General features: G+C 43.5%; 1 protein-coding gene across 5 annotated transcripts in view; it reads right to left on the reverse strand.

Annotated features, from left to right (window-relative positions):
* The window catches only part of UTRN (utrophin), a 560,266-nt gene that overhangs the window by 295,402 nt on the left and 244,659 nt on the right, over nucleotides 1–20,205 (reverse strand). For all 5 annotated transcript variants that reach the window (XM_074990438.1, XM_074990437.1, XM_074990436.1 and 2 more), the window contains 5 exons: nucleotides 16,999–17,148; nucleotides 12,600–12,684; nucleotides 11,071–11,285; nucleotides 9,054–9,171; nucleotides 965–1,170 (listed from right to left, as the gene is read on the reverse strand). In XM_074990438.1, coding sequence (XP_074846539.1) covers nucleotides 965–1,170; nucleotides 9,054–9,171; nucleotides 11,071–11,285; nucleotides 12,600–12,684; nucleotides 16,999–17,148 — 774 coding nt within the window. The remainder of the gene's footprint in view (nucleotides 1–964; nucleotides 1,171–9,053; nucleotides 9,172–11,070; nucleotides 11,286–12,599; nucleotides 12,685–16,998; nucleotides 17,149–20,205) is intronic.

Below are 20,205 nucleotides of genomic sequence, written 5' to 3' on the forward strand. Positions count from 1 at the left end.
AATCTCCTATATCATATGAAGGCAGCAGCCAGTCCTGAAGCAGTTGGATTTGCTACTATAATACCAAAGTGGGGAGCCTGCTGAGAAAGGCAGGAAACACATATTCCAAGAAGATCACAATAAGAGGTTCTTAAAGGGTCTTGCACTCTGCATTTGGGGTGACAGTTCTGGTCAAACTTGGGAAAAGTTAACCCTTCTTTAATACCTACTTCCACAGTCTCCAGCAGGGCTAATAAGTTACTGTGAAATATACATGTTACATAAACATATACACATGTTCACATAGTATAAACTCACTACACTCGCCCAAACATGAGTCTCAGAAATTCTGAGCAAAAATAAACATGACTATTTAGAATAACTACTGGCATACAAATGAGAAGTATATATACAAACAAACAGAGAACCTGTCAAAAGATTGTTACTCATACTGAACCACATACAATAAACTCTCTTGTATCCAGTATTCTTTCAACCAGAACTCACAGAAAACTAGCACAAACATGCTGCTTGTTCGGACAGCAAAACTGACTGCAAGTCACTCCTGGGCATCACTGCCAGAGCTTTGCTGGCAGAGTCCACGGCCCCAGACCTGCCAGTGTTCCCCCACACCTCGGCTGGCTCCCCAGCATTCCTGCAGTACCGCCAGCTGGCCCCCTGGCCGGCTCCTTCGCCCCAGCGCTGCCAGCCCTCACCTAGCACCACATCCCAGCAGGGTCCCCGGCCTCAGCCAGAGATCCCATGGCTTTGTCTCTCCCTGCTGCCTGTGCCTCTCCTGAGCGCCGCCTGTGTCCCCCCAGCTGCGCTCTCTTATCCGGCATATTTGAATATCGAGCAATCTTGTGGTCCCGAGGTTGGTGGCTACTTTAAGAGTATACTGCACCTCTAAGTCAGAGACAATCTGAGTAACCAATGAAGTCATGCAGCCTGAGGAAGGAATTATGAAATATGAACCAGATCTTACTTTGTTTTCAGAAATCTGTTTCCTAAGTGTCTCTTTAGGAGCCTGTAGAAGTGTGTGCAAATGGATCTCATAGTGTCCTATGAGCTGTTCCATTTCTTGCCTTTGCTCATCCCACCGCATGCTATCGGAGAGCATGCGCTTCAGTTGCTGCTGCCGTACCTCCACGCCATGCTGAGTATTGTCCCATTGGTTCTTGACCTTCTCCACTGCACAGAAGAATGCAGACAGTTATAACCTAAAGTTCACATCCACTAGTCATGACTTCATTATCTATTGCTCCCTGTGATGACCAGAAATAGAGCAAATAGTCTATATTAAGAGCTGCTGCAAGACCCATAAAATACATCTACTGCATATAAGGAGTATGCATACACACAGAGACAAGAAAAAGGAGAACTAGAAATGGGTACACAACAGTGAACAAAGTTAACAAGACTTTTTTATTAATGTGTATGTCCATACCAGTTCAATTACAGTGATACACAAAATAATGAAGTGTGAGTATAAGGATACATCTACACTAGAAAAGGTTTAATGAGCTAGCCACTGATCCTCATAGCAAAAATACAGCTTACACCTGCAGAAAAGGGCTTGTGACCATATAATTAATATTGGCCTCTTGACTATAATAAGCTACAGCAGCCAAAACTTTTTTATGCTGATATAACTGCCTCTAAACTATGATATTTACCAATATGGAAATGTCACACAAGAGGGAAAAAAAAATCATGCCACTAACCTGCATTACTATACCAAAACATTTCTAGCACACACCTAGCATAAGTAGTTGTTACACTAAGATACAATAATCATTCATTACAATGTATTTCTTTACATATTATCTGTTCAAATGCTGCAAGGAGATTCAGATGTGCTGAAAGTTTGAAACAGTAGTAACAAATCATTCTGTTACTAGGACAGATAAACAGAGAAAAATAAAATGAGTCAGATTTTCTCACTATAAAACTTCTCATTATAAAATGTCCTATTACTCTAGACCATGGTTTCCCAAACTGGGGGGCACGCCCCCATGGGGGGGCATGAAGAAATTCGGGGGGGGGAGGTGCGAGGTGACCCAGCCCCCGCCCTTCATTCCCCCCACCTGAAGAAAGATCCAGCATTTGCTTCCAGCTCTCAACCTGTGCCATTTTAGGTGGGTGACCCAGTGCAGGCGCTATAAAAAGCGGGCAGCCAGCAAAGACCCACATGCAAAGGTGAGTGAGTGTGGGCTGGGGCGGATCAGGGTGCCTCATTCATTAGAGGGGGGATGGGCTAACAGTGGGGAACTGGTGGTACCTAGCTTTGTTGGATGGGAGGGGCTCGAGTGGGTGGCTTGTGGGGTTTGGGCGGCTGGCCAGCTGGCCAGCTGACCAGCTTGCGGGGCTTGGGCAGCTGGCTCCAGCATCCCAAGGCTCTGGCAGCTCGGGCTGGCGGCTGGCTCCAGAATTGCAGGGCTCAGGTGGCTTGGGCTGGTGAGTGGCCAGCTGGCCCTGGCAGCACAGCGTTTGGGCAGGTGCTCAGGCGGCTGGTGGGTGAGTGGATGGTTCCAGCAGCACAGGGCTTGGGTGGTTGGTGGGCAGGTGGCCCTGGCGGCTGGTGAACCGGCAAGTGGGTGGCCCCGGGAGTGCAGGGTTCAGGCAGGTGGCTCTGGCAGTACAGGTCTCAGGCAGGCTGACGGCTAGTGCAGTCAGCTCTGGTGGCTGGTCAGCTGGGGCTGTACCAGGCCCCGCCAAGAGCCAAGAAAACTATTTGCGCTTATTTTAAAATTTCAATAACTTTTATTTCACATTTTTGTGTTTATTTTAAATTATGAACTAAATTATTTGTTAAAGGGTGGTTGGATGATGGTAAAGAGGAGGTGTGAGGGGGTGAGGATTTCTCAAAAATCAAAAGGGGGGCGCGTGATGCCAAAAAGTTTGGGAACCACTGCTCTAGAATTTTGCCCAATTGACATCTGACTTTGAAAAGACAGTTGCCTGTTCAATAACTGGCGTTCAAGATGTGTTCCTCATGTCCATTCCACAACAGGGGTGCATGCTCAGCCATACCTGTAGGGGAGTATCTCTAGCGATCTCAGGAGTAATGCCTCCCTGAGGTGGGATACGGATGCTGTGCTCCCCACACCCTCAGTTCCTTCAGACCAGAGATTCCAACAGTGCGGAAGGAGGACGGGAGGCGGAATGGACATGAGCAACACATTTTGAAGAACACCAGTTACGCACCATGGAACAGGTCTTTTCTTCTTCTGGTGCTTGCTCATGTCTATTCCAAAGTATGTGTCCATCAGTGGGTTCCCCTCAGATGTGGGTAAGAATCATGAACAAGACAACTGCAGAATCACCTTGATGAACCAAGTGTCATCCCTAGTCTGAGACGATGGCAGAGTGCAAGGAGAAGATGCCCACTGTCAACCCCATAGCCATCCGACAGATGTCCTGGATAGGGATGTGCTGAAGACAAAGCCTGCACTCTAGTTGAGTGTGCCCACACAGTAAGGGGTGGGGGAACACCAGCCAGGTTGGAGCAGGTGCAAATACAGAAAGTGACCCAGCTTGATATCTTCTGGGTAGAAACCGGTTAACCCCTCTTTCTCTCATCCATGGAGATGAACAGCCAGGTGGATCTCTGCAACTAACTAGTTCTCTTAAGGCAAAAGGTCATCACCCACCAGACATCAAACAAAGGAGCCTCTCCTCACTAGAAGAGTGGGGTTTGGGACAGAGAAGAGGTCGGAAAGCGTCCTGGCCCAAATGGAAGGGTGGAACCAATTTCAGTAGAAAGACCAGATGTGGACGAAGCTGAACTTTGCCCTTATAGGAGACCGTATACTGTGGTCAAGCCTCAAAATTCAAAAACTCACCTAGCCACTGTTATTGCCATGAGGAAGGCTACCATTCAAGAATGCTACATCCAAAGCACATGGTCAGTGTAGGAGTCCTGGGACGCACAGCCCTTGGCCCAGGGCGGGGCGGCAACCAAACAAAGGGTTATAACACCAACCCAGCCCCCAGTTCGGGGTGGGGCGGCAGTTCACAATTTATAGTACAAGCCCAGCCCTCCGTTCAGGGCGGGGCAGCAGTTCACAGCTAGAGTACAGGCCCAGCCCTCAGTTCAAGGCGGGCAGCAGTTCACAGTTGTAACACAATCCCAGCCCAGCCCTCAGTCCAGGGCGGGGCAGCAGTTCACAGTTTGTAAGGCAAGCCCAGCCCAGCCCAGCCCAGCCCTTAGTTTGGGGCGGGGCAGCAGCACAAGGGTTTGAGCACAGGCCCAGCGCGGGCTGGCCCCGTCAAGGAGCGGGTAGGGGGTCGCAGGCCCTCCCATTCCACTGCAACCCAGCCCGGGGCCCTGGGGGTCACTCAGACACGAGCACGGCAGCGGGGATCCAGGCCGCAACACACTGCCATGGGTTCGGGAGCGTTGTTCCCCGGGCCACTTCCTACCTGTACCTCCATCGGGGAAAGATCCCAGTCCATTTGGTCAGGGGGTCCCGCGGGGTCAGCCTCCTCCAGATCGTCCACCTTTGGGGGCTCCGGCCAGTCGGCCATGTCCACATCATTGGGGTAGTCTGGCGGCAATAGCACAGTGGGCCTGGGGCGATCCTGGGCCTGAGGGCTGCAGGGGTCCGCCGGAGCTCCGGGGCAGGTCGCTCACCCTCGCTGGTCTGGTAGGGTCCAGGGTTTCCTCCAAGGCGGAGGGTTTCCACCAGCGTGAGGGTCCTGGCAGGTCTGGGAAGTCCGGGTAGGTCCCTTGAGGCATCTGGATCCGTGGCTGTCCTGGCGGGTCGAGGCTGCTGGGGCTTGCTTCTCCGGACCGGCCGGCCGGTATCAGGCTCTCTGCCCCTGGCGCCGGGGAGCTCGCAGAGGCCCTTCCTCCCTGCCTGGAGGCCCAGGCTTCAATGGGTCCCAAGGCCAGCCCTTGGACCTTCTAGCCCTAGGCCCCACCCTCTGAGGGGCGGGCCACTGGTGTTCTGGCTCCAGGCCCGCCCACCAGGGCCTCTGCACAGCCTCCTCTGCCTCTGAGTCAGCAGGAGGCCATACCGGCTCACTACAGTCAGTGATTTAAATGATCAGGTCCTAGGACAGAACCAGGGGGTCTGATCGTGGAGAAGAGACAGGGAAAACAGTATGGTCCTGTAATGCGGAATGGAAGGCAGAAATGGCCCTCAAGTGCACCTTGAGGGAAGAATGTGCCAACCCCTGGTTCTTCAAACAAAGCATGTGAGCTAGGGTTGACTGTATCAGGGCCCTCACTGGAAGATATCATGGTCCATTGTCCAATGCACTGTCCATTTGGCCATGTAGATCAGCCAGGCCAAGGGTTTCCTCCGCTCAAGGAGGACCTGACAAATGCCCTCGAAGCAGGCCTGTTCCTTTGGGTTCAGCCACACAGCATTCATGCCACAGACAGGGTGCAGAGATGCAAAGTTAAGGTGAAGGAGACAGCCATGGGCATGTGACAGGAGGACCGGGCAGAGCAGCAGCAGCCACGGTGGGGAAGAGGACAAAGCAATGCCAGGCTTGACTGGATTCTGAACCAATACTGAGGGGGCAATACCAAAGCTAAGATGATGACCGTGACCTTGTCTTTTTGATTTTCTTTTGGATCCTGCTGGGCAGCAGAAATGGGAAAATCTTGTAGAGCAGATCCCTGTCCAGGACAAGATGAAGGTTTCCAAGAAGGAGCCCACCCAGGCCCCATAAGGTGCAAAACAGGGGGAAGCAGCAGTTCTGCCTGGTAGCAAATACATCCACCTGGGGAGTACCCCACCTCTGGGGAATCAAGCTGGCAACCTCCTTGTGCAGTGTCCACCTGTAGTGGGACAAGTAGTATTGAATCAAGCAGTCCCCAAGAGAGTTCAGGGCTCCTAGGAGGTGAAAAGGCTCCAGGTTTATATTGTGAGCAGTACAGAAATCCCAGAGCACATGGCCCTCCGAGCACTGGGTTGTGGTTTCTGTGGAGCACATTCCCCAGAACTACCCACCACCAGAAGGCAATATGGGATCTGGGACAGTGAGAACTTTATCAAGGTAGTCCCTGACCTGTAAGAAGAACAGCACCAGCCACCTCATCAAGGGCACATGTGCAGTCTCGCATGTCAGAGGATGAAACTACATGCCACCTTGTGCACCGAGCAAAGATGCTTGTTAGAAAGGAGACACCACTCCAGGGGTCGCTAGAGGTGCTCCCCTATGGGTACTACTGGGGGGAAAAATTTCTGGAACTGGTGCATGTGGCAAGCACACACACCTCTTGTGAAATGGGCACGACTGACATGAGCAAGCACTTGAAGAAGAAGAAATATTTCCTTTTGTATTTAGAGTGAATGTAGTCAATGTTTAGCATTAACCAATGATACCAACCTGAGTTACAGGAGTAGTTCATAACTACATTCGTTCAGAACTTGGTTGTAGTCTTAACTATGAGGGACTTATTTCCCCTGAATAGGTTAAAATCCTTCCCAGCTTGCTGACAAAAATAAATCTCTTAATGTCAATTTAAGTAATAATTACAAACTGGTTATAGAAATAAAGCCTACAGTCAGGACAAATTGTCCCAGTGAATATTTCAGCAAAATTTAGGGGGAAAAAAATCCACACAGTTTTTCTTCAAAATTGATGGTATAATATGGGTCTCTGAATATGAATGCTATTCATCTACATGAGGCATATTTTATTATTTTAAAAATTAAATTTCTTCCAAATAAAAATCAGGCTTCTATGGACTTTTTGTGCATGGAAAGGAAAAGCACTGCCAAAACCAAGCAAAACAATTATTTGAAGTTTGACAGTATCAACACAATTTCTAAACAGTATGGTAATTCTCTTCTATCCCTTACCATTTTCCTTCACTACTGAAACAGAAGCTACTTGCATCACTTATAGATGCTATTAATTACTCTGTTACATTAAATATTACATTCAGGAGCATGCCCTGAGTAGGGCTTTAAAAGAGAAGATTCTCACTTATAATAATAGTGCCTCGTGTACTTAGGAATTTCTTTTTTAAAGAAAAGTTGCACACTTATTTCCTTTCTATTTCTAATGCTGCCTATCTTACATACTGACATAACTCCAGCTACCATGGTATCTAAGCAGCTCGTAATCTTTATTGTATTTATCTTACAACAGCTTGATTACCTTTGTTCTGATTTGTGGAAAATAAAATGTCCTCAGTTCAATACAGTTAACAAATGACACAAAGTTTGCTTAACAGCTCAAGAGATATTTAATTTGCAGATAAACAGATACAAGTGGAAATCAAATATACCTGGTACTCGGCTCATTTTAATTTTCCACTTCTGAACAAAAGCAGAGAAAATATTTAAATTAACGGCAGCTACATAACATCCAATTCCTTATACATCATTTCAAAGTATTCTGAACCATACGAGTTCTCTCATCTGCATTAAGGCCTCTTTATGCAGCCTTTGCCATTCAACACAATGTTACACTTCGCTTCATAACTCTATTACTGAGAAGTGCTGACAATGATTTGCACCAGAAGAGCCACTGTATTGGTGATTAAAATGTACTATGTCATCAACTTCAACCAAGAGGCAGCTTCAGGATGATTTCAGAAATGATTTCAGTAGTACTAAATTAGAGCTAGGGAGAAGGAGATCAAGCACACCTAACAAATAGAGAAATGTTACTATATTAAATAAATATTTGGTTCTGATGCAAACAGCAGTTTCTGGTGAAAAAATCAGTGATTCCACTGAAACAACAGAAGCAATAGCAGCAGGAGTGAAAGCAGCTGTAACATTCTGGTCTGTCTAAGGACCTGCAGAGGAGAATCTCCAGAACATTCAGAGGTGGATGAAAGAACTTCTGAAACATCTATCTACACTGGCTGCTCATTTAAACCAGGACTCAGATTTCTGAAAGCATGTAGCCATTGAGCACCCATCATGCTTTACTGACTAACAGCAGGTCTACACTAGATCTTAAAGTTGATCGTAGATATGCTATTCCAGCTACAGCAATTGCATAGCTGGAATCGACACATCTAGAATCAACTTATCTGGCCGTCCTCACTGAGGGAGGTCGACAGGAGAAACTCTCCCATCGACCTCCCTTACTCCTTGCGAGAATGAGTATAAGCATCAACTGTCAACCTTCAATAGTTCAATTTCGACTGTCCCCATTAAGTGCATGAAATTGAACCCTACAAGATAACCGTGACCAGGTCCATCTGCCAGTATGTATCGATGTACCCATAGATGAGTACATCTCATTCTCAAAAGGTACTGCCAATGGGATTTAAAAGTTGCTAATTACCTCCCTCCCTTTGGAAAATGAGATTTAATCTCTCAAGTCAATTAAGCATTGAGAAACTGAGCACAGCAATGTCTAAACAGCTTTAAAAATATGGGCCCAACTCTCATCCTCTGAAATTTTCATGGCATATTATTAATACAGAAACAGGTAAAGACTTCTACCACCACCATTAGATGTTCCATTCTTCGTCACTGTTAAAGACTGTTACTTTCAGCACACAATTCAATGCCACTCTTGGCTTTTTTTCCTTTGTCCTCCAAACCAGACCAGGAATGTACACTAGCACAGAGATAGCCATGCTAGTCTATATATTATCAAAACAAAAATGCAGTCCACTAGCACTTTAAAGTGCTAGTGGACTGCTTTTGTTTTGATATACTAGTACAGTCTGCATCACCCTTAATGACAAAGCACTGAAAGCACAGCAGTTCATAATAAAGTAAACAATATATTAATTCCTTTACGCCACTGAATACAATGAACAGAATAAGTATGAAAAATTTTATAAGTAGTTCTCAAGTGTTTCATGAGCTAACTTGTACTGACCTACCCAAGATCTCTCTCCCCCTTGTATTTAAGAAATGGGCAGTGAGCAAGCACCAAAACTTTGATTTAGTAGTGCATGTTTTTAAACAACGCTGGGAAACTCAAAGTCGCTTGACTGTTTTGACTGCTAAGACCTACATGTGTTCAATTTAATCTGCTATAATTAGGGAAAACTTTCATAGTTTACGAGAAATAAGATAGTTCATTTTAGTAGAATGAAAAACGGATTATGCTTGAAAAAAACACTGTGAGGGAGAACTCACATTTCTCTGTGATCACTGTCCTAACATCTGAACTGGAAGTTTTATTTTTCAAATTTTGAGCCAAGGTAAAAACAGAATCCAACTGTGGATGGCGCTGTTCTAGGTCCTCCTTTGTTATCTGTAAGAATCAGTATTATATTTTTATTAGAAAATGAAAAAATTAACATTATAAATATATTTTCTGAGCTGTGCAGAGTTATGAACTTAAAACAAATTGTGCTCACACACAGCTGTTCCCATCTCTATTTCACAAATGTAATATATTTTCAATGTCACCATTATCATAAAGCTACTTTATTTTAAATGTCTGTTACTGAAGACGCATGTAGGTGAACTACACATTAAGGCTGTGTCTACACTAGCTCCCTTCTTTGAAGGGGGCATGGTAATCAGCCTGATTGGAGAACACTAATGAAGTGCTGCGATGAATATGCAGCACTTCATTAGTCTGATTCTCCTTGGCTGGTTCTACACGTGCCCCTTCCTTTCGAAAGTGGCATGTTAATGAGTGGGTTCGAAAGATGCTAATGAGGCGCTGCAATGAATATGCAGCACCTCATTAGCATAACAGCAGCTGCGGCGATTCGAAAGTGCAGCTTTTGGAATCGCGCACTGCCTGTGGAGATGGTACCTTCCAAAAGAACCCCCCCAGTTTTCGAAAGCCCTTCTTCCGATTCCCAGATTCGAAAACTGGGGGGGGGGGGGGCGTCCCTTTGGAAGGTCCCATCTCCACGGGTGGCGTGCAATTCGAAAAGCCGCAGTTGCGAATCACCGCGGCCACCATTATGCTAATGAAGTGTTGCATATTCATTGCAGCGCCTCATTAGCATCTTTCAAACCCGCTCATTAACATGCCCCTTTTGAAAGGAAGGGGCATGTGTAGACACAGGGCCTGTGACAACTTCAAAGTGCCCTAATTCCCCAAATGGCATGCCAGCACTTTAAAGTTGCCACAAGAAAAATTAGCCTAATGAAGTGCAGGATATTCATCACAACACTTCATAGTATTCTCCGATCAGGCTGATTACCATGCTCCCTTCAAAGAAGGGGGCTAGTGTAAACGCAGCTAAGTGCTGCATAATATTTGTCTGCCTCTTTGTTTTCTGTAAATTAGTTTCTTACTATAAAAGACTAATGAGGCTATTATTAAACAGTAATCATTTCTGAAAGGGACAAAAGAAAATCAGCCTGATGTAATCAAAAATATATTTTATGTATCACATGGTTTTGTCAAAGTGCTAATTACTATCTCTACACATAATGAATGCTATGAAGTCAAAAGAAAATCGTAACTTCTTAAGAGATACCATATGCTGAATCCTTCTTTGAAAAAAATGAGAATGCAAACAGCTGCTTAGCGTTTGCCTAGATTACAGCTTTTGGTCATGTTGTAATTCATGTTGATTGATTTCCATTTCAAATAAGTTAAATTATAATAAATGCTAATATAGACACACAGATATCGATGCCTAGTCCTGGCTCAGCTTTTGGGGAGCTATGATTATGGACAAACAAGTGTGAGTGTGTACATTAGTATTTACAATAGATTGTTTTTTTTATTTCAAATTAAGTGGAAATAAACTAACTTGCATTATAATAAGGTCTAAAGAATCCTTGTATTACACAGTAGCTTTTTAAACTTACCAAAAGCTGACGTACTGACTTTCAACAAAAGGCATATCCCAGCAAAGAATATTGGTAATGTCCCTACACATATACACACTATTTACTGCATTTCTTCCCCAAATCAAAACATCTAGACATAAAAACAGTACGGCCCTAGACATGCAGGACCAAGCACTCAACAGAGAAAACATTTTAAAACTATGGTATATTACACAGATTTTTACTTCTCAAATAAACAGTTATTTTCAAATAATACTGTACCAGCTGCAGTAACATACAATGATTTTCTTCTTGTTTCTTCTCCACAGAATATACAAACATTAAAAAAAAAAAGATACTAAAGTTGTTTCGTGTTATCAAGATTTATTAGATTTTTTCCAGTGGCACCTACTTTCATTCGTGCAATTGTCCGATTGATCTCGTCCGCATTTCCCACAGTGACTATGTTTGACTTCAGCATCTGGTCAATCAATACCAGCCAATCAGCCAGTTCAGTTGTAGTTTTATCCAGATCAGCTGGTGCAGAAAGTTCGAAAACCTGCTGAGTCTGTACCGGAGTTTCAAAGGAAGATGACAATAGTGCCATGTTTTGGACAGCAGGATAAGCTAAAATGATAAAGATACTCAATTGCTTTTTTAAAAAATGCTATTCATTCATTAATATTAACAAAAATCTAGGCCAAATAATATTGGTGACAACTACAAAAATTATAGCATTTTCTCAAACATCTACAAATTCACACCACTGCGTACAGAGAAAGAATAGCAAGATTGATGTCTACAGCAACCTTAACAACAGCACAAAAAAAGACAGAAAGCAAAATGCATATTACTTGATTTTACGCCAGTAAATGGTGACCCCAATACTTCATGTTCATTAGAAAACAGTGGCTTCCAATGAATAAAATGTTGCCAAAATTAATCTTGATCATCGTTGCTAGAGATGTAATAATTTGCTGAACTAAAAATTTCAGGTACAAAGAAGAGTGTAAACACCCTGAGCATATCCATCTTGTTTCCAGCTGGGCAGGAAAGGGAAGAAAAAACATCAAACAGGATGTCTGGAATAGAGGTCTGCATCTCCTGGGAAAGGCTGGCAGGCCATTTGGAAACAGAACCTAACCACTGCAGTGTGGTTGCCAGACATCACGTGTGTAGTGTCCTGACAGGCCTTTTGCTCTATCCAATGGTGATAACCATTCAGAGGCATGCTTGGGCCGTCTCTGTGCCATGCTACCTTTGTGCAAGTAGCCAGCAAAGCAGACTCCAAAGGAGCCCCTGATAACACGACAAAATCAGCTAAGGATAGAAGGTGCCCAGCCAGGTTTATTATAAACAAAGACCTGTCATAGCTTCCCTGAATCAGATGTCTACAGGTAGGCTAAGTGTGCCTGTGACAATGGACTTGCCTCACTCAGTAGCATGGAAGCTCAGATTGAGCCCCAGGTCAAACAAAGACAAATCCCTATGGGTATCTTTTTATACACAGGTACAAAAATTACACATCACTCCTGAGGTATCAACTCGCCACCCTCTGACGTTACCTAGCTACAACCCATTACAAAGGGTTCAATCACTATCTAGCATGCTGTCAGTTTAGACCCTGTCCTGAACCTGGGTGAGTATGGCTGGTTTTTTTCCAAAAAAAAAAAAAAAAAAAAAAAAAAAAAAAAAAAGAGTATGTTGGTACCAAGATGTTTCTTCACAAAATGTTCTGTTACAACCCCTCTGGAATGTGCTTCCAGCCTGAGCCTAAAACCATTTAGTGTTTTACACCTTCAACCCAGTTCATACCAAATTCTGTCATATTATAATCTCCACTTTATCCATGTTAATACAGTTTTATTTTTACTGCAAACTGGATTAAACTCAATTAAATTAAAACATGACTATGAAGTATGTTTTCCACTCATCACTCACCAGAAAGCTTTGGCTGTGTCACAAGATGGAGCTGCTGAACATACGCCTCAAGTTCTCGCACTCTGTCAGGTACCTCTTTGAACAACTACAGCACAGCATGGAAGGGCAAAACAACATAAGGATGCTTGCTTTGTAATAGCTACAACAAAAACACTAAAACAACTAAAATTTTGAACCCAAATATATACAAAAATACTATGTTAACACAGAAGATATTTTTAGACAGCAAACGCAGCACCATAGAAACCTATCACTTAATAATCACAAGTAACGTCACCTTTTGGTCAAATAGCATTTATCAACATATCTTCATACATGAACATACATATGGTGTGTATGTCTGACTTAAGTTTGAGTCAGACAGCACAGAATTTAGAGACAGGTCAGAGACAATCTTTTCCATTCTTTCAAGCCTGAGTATCTAGTTGTGACTCGTTGCCTGCTAGTGGAGGTATTAGCAGAGGCCCACAAGCTGTACTGAAACATGAAGCGAGGTTGTTCAAATATGTACAAAATTTATCCACCAACTAGTAGAACTAATCAAATTTGGCTACACAATTATTTTGGGAACTCCCCCATGAAGCCACTGAGAGCTCCATGTCAGTCCCAAGAAGGAGGAGGGTTCGTCAGATGTATGTCAATGCACTGACTGTCAAACAACAATACGAATGAAATCTGATACCAGTACAACTAAATGTTAAAAGACGCTGGCTTTGATGTCGCCCGGATAAACAAGGTCCATGATACCAATCAAGTGATCGGGGTTGGTTTGATAAATTGGCTATCAGAAGAAAATTACACCTAGCGCATATGCTATCCATTGGAACATGGAACGTCCGAACACCGTGGGCAACTGGAAAATTAGAGCTGCTTTGGAAGGTGATGGAGAGATACCAACATGATATACTTGGACTGGCAGAGATGTGTTGGACAAAAATCAGGAGAGATATGCGGCTGCGAAGTCATTTGGTCAGGAAACAAAACGAAGCATGAAGCAGGAGTTGGATTCCTTCTTAGTAGAACAGCTAGAAGAGCATCATTAGGATGCAAACCGGTAAGTGTAAGGATGATGGTCATGCGATTCGAAGCAAAACCATTCAACATCTCAATCACTCAGCTGTATGCACCCACGTTGGACAGTACGGAGGAAGAGATTGAGCTATTCTATAAAGACTTGACAAAGACGGTGGAGGAGATACCGAAGAATGAGGTGTTGATCGTCGGAGGAGATTGGAATGTGCAGATTGGAACAGCTGATGAAGGTAGGGAGAGAGTCATGGGAAAGTTCGGATATGGAGAAAGAAACAAACGAGGTGAAAAACTGTTAGAGCTTGCTACAGAGCATGAGATGGTGATTTGCAACACGACATTCCAACAAAAGGACTGGAGGAAGTGGACATGGCGATTGAATGATGGGAAGTCCAAGAACTTGATAGATATGATTTTGATAAGAAGATGGATAACATCAGTGCAGCAGTGCCGAACTTTCCAAGGAGGAGATACAGACTCAGACCACAGTCTACTGATCGCAAACATCCAGATAAAACTCAAAAGAAAATGTAAGACACACTTTAAGAAAAGAACAGACATGGCGAAGCTATGTGAGGAAGAAACAGGGAACACACACAGAACAGCACTCGAAGAGACGATTAAGAATATCGCCACAGAGAAAGACCTAGATAAGAGAGTTGTGGGGACAGCCCTCGCTATAGAAGAGGCAATTGAGCAGACTGTTCCAGAAGAAGAAAAGATCAATAAGAAGTGGATTACCCAGAAGACACTGAAGTTGGTTCAAGAGAAAAGAGTGTTGAAGATGAGAAGAGATGTTTCTAAGATGGCAGAACAGCAATATAGGATGAAATGCAATGCGGTAAGGAAAGCAGCCACCAAGGACAGGGAGAAATGGTTAGAGGAGCAATGTGAAGATATCGAGAGGTATTATGGCAAATGTAAGACCAGGGAGGTGTATAAGACAATTAGGAATATTAATAGGAAATGGCAACTGAAGCAGATGGCGATCAAAGATGGGAACGAAGAAGTTCTCATGAACAGGGAGAAAATTGTGCAGCAATGGACGAGATATTGCACCGATCTATACAAAGCACAGTTGGACCCGAGTATCTCAGAGAGACTGATTGAAGAATTGAAAGAGATATCTCCCCCGAGCATCGAGAGCAAGACCAATATTTCAGAGGAGGAAGTAGAAAAAGCAGTGAAACGACTAAAGAACAACAAAACCCCTGGAAATGATAAGATCACGGAAGAGATGGTCAAATACGCCGGAGAAAGCATGATTCAGGAAATACACTGACAATGTAATGTAGCATGGAAAGAAGGGAAGGCACCTAAGGAATGGACAAGATCTGTGCTAGTGACAATATCCAAGAAAGGAAGTACATTGGAATGTAAGAACTACAGAACGATTGCCCTAACGAGTCATCTAGGTAAGGTACTGACGATGATACTGACTAAGGATTAAGTTTGCAGATAGAAGAACATATAGCAGATGAGCAAGCAGGGTTCAGAAAAGATAGAAGTACCATACAGCAGATACTGGCGCTAAGAGTGATAGTGGAGAAAGCTCAACGAAAGAAAAAAAACGTATACACTTGCTGCATCCATTTTCAAAAGGCATTTGACAGTATACATCAGAAAGTGACTTGAACGGGGTTGGGAGTCATACGGAGTGGACAGCAGACTAATAAGGTTGTTGAAAGATAATGCGGAGGCAGTGGTGAGAACATGCAGGGAGTTGGGAAGTTGGTTTAAAACAAGTACAGGTACGAGACAAGGAGATCCAATATTGCCAAGTATCTTCATCGCACATCTGGAGAGAGCAATGGACAAGATCAAGGAAGAGGTAGAAGGGATATCTGTGCATGCAAAAAGAATTAACAACTTGAGATTCACAGATGATATAGTTATCATTGAGGAAGATGAGGAGAAGCTAGCGAAAATGGTGCGGGTGTTAAACGAAGAAGGGAAGCAATACAGACTGATTAGGAACATCGATAAAACAAAAACAATAGTATCTGGAGATAAGAAAATAGGAAGGGAGATCAGTGTTGATGGTATTGAACTGGAAAATGTGGAGAAGTTTGCATATCTGGGGAGCAACATAATATATGATCTAGACTAAGAAGGAAATAGCAACTAGAATAGCGAAAGCAAGAGCAAGTTTGAAGGCGAGGGATAAGATCTGGAAAAGCAAAGCAATTAGCTTAAGTACAAAGCTGGGCATCTTGAAAACTTGTGTATTCAGCAGCATGTTGTACAAATGTGAGACATGGGTGATAATGAAAGACTCAAAAAGAAAAATATTGGTGTTTGAAAGGAGTTGTTATAGAAAGATTCTGAGAATAGGATGGATGCAGAAGGTCACCAATAAGGAATTATATAGGAAGATACAGCCGAAAGAGAACCCGCCGCAGAAGGTTATAAAATGGAAGCTACAACTATTTGGACATATTTGCAGAATGAATGACAAATGAAAAATCAAGACCCCGGTATTCGGCATAATGGATAGTTCGAATACGAGAGGCAGACCCCACAGAGAATGGATAGATGATGTAGTCGATTGGTGCGGAGCTCGTCTACAGAAACTAAGCCACTCTGCGCTGGATGGGGAAAGATGGAAGGAAACAGTGAGAGGCATCAGACACCAACGTGCGCTGAGCCCATGGTTATTGATGATGATGATGATGATTTTTTTTAGGGGGAAAGAAAGAGGGTTACTCAGCTTGAGGCGGTGGGAAGAGAAATAGAGGCATTTTTTCTCCCCAATTCCTACCAAATCTCTCTTCCCCCAGCAAATACTCAGATCCCTGACCCACAGTCAAGCTGTCCCATCAACATTTACACACAATCTCAGTCACACTACCTGCAGCCTCTGATAATCTCTTCCCTTTATCAGGTCATTAGGCCAAAGAGATCACATTTCATTAGAATTTCTAATTTCTACTATCGAAAAGCAAAGAGAATGCAGGTAAGTCATGACTCAGCATACTTCCCCATGTAAACTGATTTTATTTAATATTTGCTATGATGAGTTTAAACATTTCATTTCTTACAAAAATATTCTGAAAAGTTCAATTTCTAATTGATACTTTACAGCTTGTTGAAGTAAAAGAAATCTAGATCTTTGAAGGAAAAGAAGTTCAATCAGAAAGGCCCAAACCAAAGCATAATTCATACTGATTGAACAATTTTTACATGAGTTTAGCACTTAGACCTGTAACAATACTCCAGCTCTACACTATGGAGTCTAGCCTTCCCTGGAGATGCGTGTACAGCTTCCAAAAGATTTAGTGGGAATCACACCTGTATGGATAGGAGGACGGGCCTCTCAGTCAATTATTAGACGTGCTGACTACACAACCATCGCAACAAAAATACATACCTTGTTCCACTTCATATTGACGGTCCTCAAGGTGTCAGAAATTCTCTCTTTTTCCTGAAACCCCGTGTTTTTATCTGAAAGTACATCAGCTTCACTTCTGTTCAACCATTTCAGTTTTTCTCCTTGTATTTCCATTTCTGCTGTTAAGCCCTAAAGGGGACAAGAGAGAAGTTTATTCTGAAGGCAACTGTGCTTGCAAGTACACGTGCATACTCACACAGGCAGGCACAAACAGTTAAAGGTTTTCTGTTAACCAAAGAATTTGACATCTGGAGGATTATTAGAAAAAAATAAAACAAACCAAAGAGCACAAACTAAAGATGCAATAATGAAAGCCCTATGCCGACACAAAATCTGTATCCACGTCTGATTCTCAAACATGGTCTGCAGATATTGGCCAATTTGCAGGACTCTACTACGGTGAAATCATTTATTGCTTGTATGATGGAGGAACAGAGAGTAAATTTAAAATGGCGGTTAACTAAGAGAGAGGGACTAGAGTAATGGGGTTGCTGGTCGGGAACATGGGATGCACTGGGGGTGGGGGGAGAAGCATGCACAGAAGGGGATTTGGAGCCAGCAGGGGATGGGAGGTCACCTCTCGCAGTCCTACAAGCAGCTCCCTGTTCTGCTTAAAGCAAGCATCCTACCTCCATTTGGAAGTGCTGTCCCACACAGCTCCCATTGGCCATGGCTCCCAGCCAATGGGCTGGGAGCTCCAGAATCAGTTCTTGAAGATGGAGGCAGAGTGCCTGAAGAACTGTCTGGTCATGCCTTCAACAGCGACAACAGGGATGGGGAGCCACTTGCGAGAGCCACCAGAGGTGAATCCATCTACATACAGCAGCCCGAGCCCTCCCACACCACAAACTCCCTCCCAGAGCATGCCCCACAGCCCCTTCAAAGTCCTACTCCCCCACTGGCCCACACCAACTAAATTAAAACCTGGAATTTCTGTGCAGATCAGGTATGCTAGTTTATTGAGCTTGCCACTTGCTGAAGTGCCAAATAAAAGGGCTTTTACTGTAATAACAGCCCAAACAATAGAAAATATTTGGAAGTATTTAAAAACTTTACTTGACTACCAGAGTCCATGGTCTGCCTACATGAAACACAAAAATCCAAGGAACTGAAACTAAAACAGAATAACGAATGTATCTGCTTTAAGACGTTTCTCAGGAAGCTACTCCTCTGCTACAGCCACACTTTACTTTGATTCTCTTTTGGCGTTTCCAATATGCTTAAATTATAAAGAATTAATTACCTGAGTCACCACCTCAGTTAAAACCACAGCCTCCACCTGTTTTTAAGCTTTACTACCAAAGGCCCCAATTCTGCAACAAGTTCCACACAAGCCAACTCTTGAGGCAGAGGTAATGCACACCAACATGGGATGTGTCTGCCATGCACTAAGCCTGCTACCTGAAGATTTTCGAGTGCATGATAACAGAGTCCGTTCAGCTACTCAGTGTGCAGCAAATCAGCTACAGATTCATTCCCCAGTTTGCTGCAACCTAAGCCAATGTCTAGGAAAGCCCACAGGCAGTTTGTTAGAGTATCATGGCCAAAGTTGCGCTGAGGTTTTTAGGCGCCTTTGGGGAAGAGAAGAGCGGAATGTTTAAGAGGAAATTGTGAATTTATCCTTTAAGAAAACCTCATCTTATTTTGACAACTGTATCTGACGCCCCTCCCCCTTGTTCACTGTTGCAGCAAAAGGTTTCTCCTATACATAGTCCCCAACTGACTTCAACGGGATTATACATGGGAATAATTCTCTCTGGCTAGGGCCTCAGGCTGTAAGCACTGCACAACAGGGAGCAAGTCTTCTATTTGTCTGTAAAACACCTAGCACAACTCAATAAATAATTATATCACAGACAACATGTATGCACTCATTTATCCATACAGATTTTTATACATCATCTGAACATGTGCGTCCCAGTAACGCTTTCCTAGCAAAGTTTTCACTTTCCTAATGTGGGAAGAAAGAATACAGTGATCAGGAAATAAGATTAGGTTTGATTGCTGGTTGGGTACCATACAGTAAACTGCACTTGAAAGGTCAACTGATGTAACTGTAACCAATTTACCTCATTTAACAGACTTGCAGGAAATATGATTTTTGTATCCTGCTTGGGGCCATCAGTTGACATTTCAGCTAAATACCATTACCAGACAGACTATTCTACAGTGCAAAACAACGTTGACATACACTATATAATTTTACAGTAATCAAATGCATTGTGAGAGTTAATTGTAACTTCCCACGTCAATCTTGAATATTTTAATACAACTCACTTTGATAAGTAAAAACACCATTAAAACAAACTGTAAATTTCATGCCCTGGTTATAATTTTTGACAGCAGTCAGTCTGTTTAGTCACATGAGGGTACATAATGCTCTGCCCGTATTACTACATTTCACATGTCACAAATTCGTTTTCTGTCAAAACAAAAAGAGAAGTCCAGCAGCACTTTGAAGACAAAATAATTTTAGGTGATGAGCTTTCATGGGACAGACCCACTTCTTCAGATCAGAGCCATACCAGAACAGACTCAATATTTAAGAGACAGAGAACCAAAAATAGTAATCAAGGTTGACAAATCAGAAAAATATTATCAAGGTGGGCAAATCAGAGAGCAGAGGGGCGGAGGGTGGGGGGGGTGTCAAGAATTAGATTAAGCCAAGTATGCAAAAGAGTCCCTATAATGACCCAGAAAATTCACATCCCAGTTCAAACCACGTGTTAATGTGTCGAATTTGAATATGAAAGAGAGTTCAGCGGCCTCTCTTTCCAATCTGTTGTGAAAATTCCCCTTCAGTAAGACACAAACCTTCAGGTCATTAACTGAACACCACAGATCATCACCTACAGCCCCCATCTCAAACCACTGCAACACATTATTAAAAGACCTACAATCTACCCTTAATCAGGATGCCACACTCCAGAAGGCCCTAGCTGACAGGCCTATTCTCTCCCACAGACAACCTCCCAACCTTATGAGAATTTTCACCAACAATCACAGTCTATACCCTAGGAACACCAGTCCTGGAACTTTTCCTTGCAACAAAGCCCGTTGTCAACTTTGTCCACGTATCTATTCTGGAGATACCATCACTGGACCTAACCAGGTTATTCACAGGATCACGGGCACATTCTCATGTGCCTCAACTACCATCAAATATGCCGTCATGTGCCAACAATG

This window comes from Carettochelys insculpta, chromosome 3 (genome assembly GCF_033958435.1).
Source record: "Carettochelys insculpta isolate YL-2023 chromosome 3, ASM3395843v1, whole genome shotgun sequence".
Classification (NCBI taxonomy): domain Eukaryota; kingdom Metazoa; phylum Chordata; order Testudines; family Carettochelyidae; genus Carettochelys; species Carettochelys insculpta.